Genomic DNA, 6,000 nt, shown 5'->3' with positions numbered 1-6,000 from the left:
CTCAGAGATCACCATACCTCACAGAAAATAAATACCTCCATTTTTGGCCTTTAGGCCTTGCTATTCAGGAATTCACAACTTTGAGTTTTGGAATTTAAAACTTACATTCCTAAGCCTCCATCCTTGGTCATAGCAATAAGTCAAAATTACAGTGACCTACATATGAATAAGCAAGACTCGAACTCTGTACCCAAGTTCTTTCAGTTTTTCCAGAGCCAGAAGGGAAAAGCAGAATGTGGGACAAAGCATTAGACAGTACCCACATGCCTCATCTGAAGAGCTTCAGACTGCTTCCCTAGTTATCAATTTGAGAAGGGGTAAAATGTCAAGAGGCCTATGATAGCCCAATGAGACAACACACAAAATCTGACTGGGGATGCTCAAGATGGCACTCCAGTCCACCAAGTGGTTTACAACCCACATCCACCATGAGATCAGAAAGAACTGAAACCAAAGGTTTCCAAGTCTCCTAAATGTCGTTCTTCACGACTGATACCAAGATAGGGTTAACCCAAAGTTCCTCAACCCTTCCACATATACAGCAGTTCAACCATTTATGTGAAAAGGCAAAGTAACTAAAGGCCAGGTGAAAGAGGACTTCTCCTAATCGCACCTCATTTGCACAGATACTCAGGTTCTTGTCCATAAAAAAATGGAACTTGGAACTCGGCAACTTCAAATCCACTACTGAGGGAGAGAACAAGCCCATCTGCTACCACTATTTCAAGGACAGGGATATTGCAAACAAAGTACAGACAAGTTCTGGGTGCCTGGTAATGTGTTATCACTCATGTGTATGCACAACTGAAGTAGCACAATGTTAGGCCTGTTAAAGGCCATGCATGGGTGTCAAACTGATCCCAGAGGATGGGCTTCCACTCCTTTACAGCACTATAAAAACAGATTATGCATGTATAACATGTGGGTCATCTCCACTGGCTCACAGGAGCAGAAGTCTTTTCTAATCTAGCCAGGGAATCTTCCTTAACTTGGGTGCCGGGCATAACAGGAGTAGATTCCCCAATCCAACATCCATTTACAGACCCTACACTTGAACTCCAAAGAAGACCGTGAGAACTGGACTGATGTGCTCAATTTCTGGCTACGCCACTATGGGAAAGCCAGCATCAACTCCTCTGGATGTGCAAACAATGCAGCTACAAGGTATGCACCTGACCTGTCCATTAGCTGATGAAAGGCATGAGCTCAACACCTAACTGAGCAGGTGACACTATAGGAGCGACAGGCAATTTTGGGGATGGACTCCATAGCAAGGTACCTACAAAATACCTACACCAGACACTAAATTTCCCCATCAGTTTGGCCCTAAATTCCAGGATACTTTGAAGGAACCTCACTTGAGTCAGCACTTCCCAGCCATCAAATGTCAATTTCCCTCACATGTTATAGAACTTACCCTCTCATGCCTCTTATGCACGAGTTAGGCTGAAGGACTGGCACTAGACAGCTCATCATACTGTGCATCCAGATCATACAAACACAGTCAGTGCAAGGCCTACCTTTTGACAGCCATTACAATATTTAAGTATGTAGTTGTAAAAAAAAAAAAAAAAAAATACGCACCGTTACAGTACCAGGATAAGTCTTGTGCGAGTTGCAAGAACATATGATGGAGCATGAGGGCCAAGTACACACCTCTAGTCAACAGCATGATACAACATACATTGTGTGGAGTGTGCTCCAATCTCTCCATGCTGCAGCCAGAGAAATTTGAGAACTGTGCCAAGTTCCAGAGAAATTTGAGGACTGTGCCAAGTTCAGAAAAAAATCAGAAGAGGACATCCCAATAGTTATAGACTTTACATGGCCTTTCCTGTAGGTTAACAGTTTTGTAATTCAACTCTTGATAATACCACTAGATAATTATTAGCAATTATGGTGTTTTACACATCACAACCACCTCTTCTCTGCTTTATAATTCTCACTTGAAATTACCACACATTTCTCCAAACAGGTCAACTGCATGTAATGTAAATTATACAGCAAACCACTAAACTGAGATGACTCATTTTTCCATTTACATTAAGCGTTTGTACAGTTTTATAGCTCTTTTATTTATATTTACATAAACAAGAACTGTTTTACACGATAGAAAACAGATTACATTTCCTTCCAGCAAAAAAAAAAAATACAATGCTACCAGCACTTTTTATTTTACACTACAAACTGAGAAGGTGGCATGAAAGTACAGTAATCTACTACACAGAATATTTCATACTAACAAAAAATTAAAAATTTGACAAGCTACCACTTTTTGGGGAGGATGGGCAAATAAAATACATTATTATTTTGTGTGTGTTTACACACACCAGTTTAGGAAATGGATATTTTATATTTTAATCCAGGACATATTGCTTTACATGTCGCTACACAGCCATGATGTATGCAACATGGGTCATGAAAAATAGGTGAATATACTTCCCAACAAAACCATACAAGACATACGTCAGGTCGTCAGAATGAAAGCCAAAAAATTGGCAGACAAGGAGCAGGATACTAGAATTCTGGGACTAAAAGCAAGCAGATGTCAGTGGCAAAATATTAACTTCCTTCAATCTAACCACTGTCAGCTTAGTCAATCCAAATGCAAAATAAAAACAGGCAAGCACAAAAATCAACTTGTGCATTTTGTGAACATTTGAACTCCTATTTCTTAAACAGCTACAGAAGGTCCAATAAAAATCAAAGCTGCTTTTTTTGCTTAAAAGTAAAATCATTTGAAGAAAGAAGCAAAAGGAATGACGTGTACTTTTTTTTTTTATTTGCCTGCCTATATGCATATACATCTACATATATACACACAATGAGAGAATGACGGGTAAATCCTGCAGTTAATGTCTTACCCATTTTTGTTATGGTCCAAAATTATGATTAAATTAGAGATGCTTCAAAAGGATTTACCAAAAAGATGCTGAAAAAAAAGTATCCTATGCAAATCAGTGTTAGTAAACTAAAACGTACCAGTCACTCAGAAAACAAAGGCAGGCATGCCCGCACTGAAGCGGCTGAATATCTGAGTGCTGGTTCAGGGGATTTAGCTTTCAAGGAGGAGACTGACTGTGAGCCACCATACTGGACAGTATAAAGAAACTGCACTGCTTGCTTTGTTTTGGACAAATAATCTGAAAAAGCAGGAAACCACTGGGCACACTGGTTTTCCCTATCCCCCAACAAAGGTTCGATGACAGCCATTAAAATTCTTGCCTTCTCCTGGATTTCACCTCATCTGTTTTACTTTACCCGCTATAGCAGCACTTTTCAAATCTGTAACCAAAAGGATACATCATTTAACATGATCTGGTTAAGTACATCTGTGCTTATGTACGTGGCACCTAACGGAAGATCCATTATTTATGCAGGAAGGTTAACTTTTTGCATCATAAAAATGAAGTAAAACAAAAGAACCATGTAATTAGGCAATTCTTGTTTAAACTGCAGTGCAGTAGGTGCAGGTACTGAGAAGGGAAAGACTAAGAAAAATTTGGTCCGATCTATTAAAAAGGAATGCTCCCTGTGCTACGTCAAATTGGCAAAAAAAGGAAAAGTTTTAGAAAAGAAGGGAATATTCAAACAAAGACTAGGTCAAAATTCTCCATGTTACTACTGCTAAAAAAAAAAAAAAAAACAAACAACCAACCACACACTGAATTCAACAGTTTAAACACAAATGCCAGCAAAATTCATGTAAAGATTCTAGAGTATACAGAAAAATCTTCTTAAAACCTCTGCAGACTCAGCTGCACTAGAAACCAGTTTTCTTAAATAAGGACAAAAAGAGATTCTTCTGGTGGAGTACTGGCAAGTATAGAAGCAAAGAAAACCGCAACAGTCTGAGATATTGGCTTGTGTGTCTGGGCAAACATATTGTCATCTAAATAGCCACCTGAAATGCCAGAACATTATCAAAGGGGAGAGGAAAAAAGCAGTTTAAATTTGAAACTTTCCATTTATTACTGATTCACAGCTTCACAGGCATCTATCCAGTCACTATAGACGTCAACCGGTTCTGAAAGATCTGATTGTTGTCAAGTTAAGGTCAATGAAATATTATGTAAAATAATTTAAGTAATCAATACCTGCAAGTGGAGATAGGAGTGAATCGTTAACTACCAAAAAAAAAAAAAAAAAAGTGAAACGACACATTTTTACAAATTTTTAAAATCAAATAAATCAGTAAATATGGAACTGAACCTGGATTCTCTGTAGTTACCAAAATTCATCCCCAAACAATTTTTACATTTGCTTCCAGACACTACCAAACATTCACCATCTAGGATGACAAAAATGCAGCTTAGAAAAGAAATGCATAACCTATTGAGTATTTTAACAAAATACAAAGAACTTTGCGAGACTTTCAGCAGTTCATAATTAAAAGTGATACTGACATACTAGCTAAACAAGTCAAAAGCCATACTTTGATGGCGCAAGAAAAATAAGTTCACTCAATATTTCTATTTATACATCTACTGGAAAAGCAATTACATTTCTTGGTTTCAACCCATACTCACAGCTGAGCTCAGTTATCACTTCTATATGTTGCTTCTCTTAGGGGAAAGCACTGTTAATTCTGTATACTTCCTTAACACAAAATGTGCAATGGTTTCAGCACAGTATTCTACTCGTGCAGAAATGGACACATACAAACTTGTTTATACAGTACATTATACTACCCCCTGCAAACTGCTTGGAATGTTTCAATAGGCACTTGTGTCAGCCCAAAGTGCACAAGGCCAGTCTTCCTTTAAATGCCTTTTGGCAGCACTTCTGCTGTCCTCTATCATTTGATAACTTAGTGAATAGGAGCTACCACAAATGCGAACAATGGAGCTTAGTTACTGTATTTTGATAAGTGGATGGATTTCTTTAGCTCTATTCTAACAAATTGTTCAGCAGAAATAAAGTACAACTCAGCAGCACATTTCCTGTGATGTGCACAAGTTAGTTAACAAATGGGAAGGGACAAGCAAATCACTGGTTTTAGCTACAGCAATCTGACCCATAATCTGAAACTTGTACAGCTACCTCACACTAGTACTAGCAATTCTGAGCCCAAAAAGGAAAAGGCAAACTATACCCTCCTAGGTGAAGGTATAAATGCATTCAGAGCCCCACCCCCAGCTAGAAATGGTAACTACACCGAAGCTTACACTAAAGCTTTGTACAATCACTTCCATAAGTGCACAGACTCAGCTGTACCAGAAAAAATCAAAGCCAGAGCTCAAGTAAAACAAGCCATGATAGTGGACACTCAGCATCAACAAACTTTATAGTAAACGTAAAAAGGTTTCTGTCCATGAAAACAAAGGTGATGCCCCAATGAAAAAGCACCCTCCTCATCCTAAACAGGCAAATAAGACAACTTGTCAAATCTGAGGAAAAACTAAGCGAGCACAGCAAAGGATAGCCAGAAGGCCTTTTACAGCTACGTACATAGCCTAAAAAGTAGGACCAAAGCATGTGCAAAACTAGTAACCAATGGTATCACACACACACAGACCCAAAAGAGATAGCAAAACCTGCTAGCAGATCGGTTTGGCAAAATTTTTTACATGCCCATCCCCTTCAAATCTATCACAAACCTTGCCTCAAACTTCAACCCACCCTACATATCTGAAGAACAAGTCATCAAAACATGGTCTTAGGCAAAAAGCGCCTCTATGGGAACAAATGACATCCCAGGATGTCTTCTAAACAGGCTAAAACGAACTAGCACCACCATTAAGGACCCTTTTCAAATCAGTCTAACCAATGGCTTTATTCCTATGGAATGGAGAACAGCTACAGTTATTCCAGTCCACAAAGGTAGCCTAGCAACAGACTCAAGGAATTACAGACCCATAAGCCTGACCAGCCTTGTCTGTAAGGCCATGGAATGCATCACTATGGACCTCATAAATAAAGACAGAGGCAACCTCCAAAACCCTGGATCCTACCTACCCAATTCGGCTTCGTTATGGGCAGATCCTGCCTATTAAATCT

At 38.9% G+C, this 6,000-nt stretch overlaps 1 protein-coding gene across 2 annotated transcripts in view; it reads right to left on the bottom strand.

The window, feature by feature from the left end:
• Positions 1-2,054: 2,054 nt before the first annotated feature.
• ELOF1 (elongation factor 1) overlaps positions 2,055-6,000 on the bottom strand; it is a 100,031-nt gene continuing 96,085 nt past the window's right edge. For both annotated transcript variants that reach the window (XM_044084646.1, XM_044084645.1), the window contains exon 4: positions 2,055-4,036. In XM_044084646.1, coding sequence (XP_043940581.1) covers positions 3,972-4,036 — 65 coding nt within the window. In that variant the 3' untranslated portion in view covers positions 2,055-3,971. The remainder of the gene's footprint in view (positions 4,037-6,000) is intronic.

This window comes from Protopterus annectens, chromosome 9.part0, assembly GCF_019279795.1.
Source record: "Protopterus annectens isolate FY-2018-M chromosome 9.part0, PAN1.0, whole genome shotgun sequence".
In the NCBI taxonomy this organism is placed as follows: Eukaryota; Metazoa; Chordata; order Ceratodontiformes; family Protopteridae; genus Protopterus; species Protopterus annectens.
This window is presented reverse-complemented; position numbering and strand designations above follow the sequence as displayed.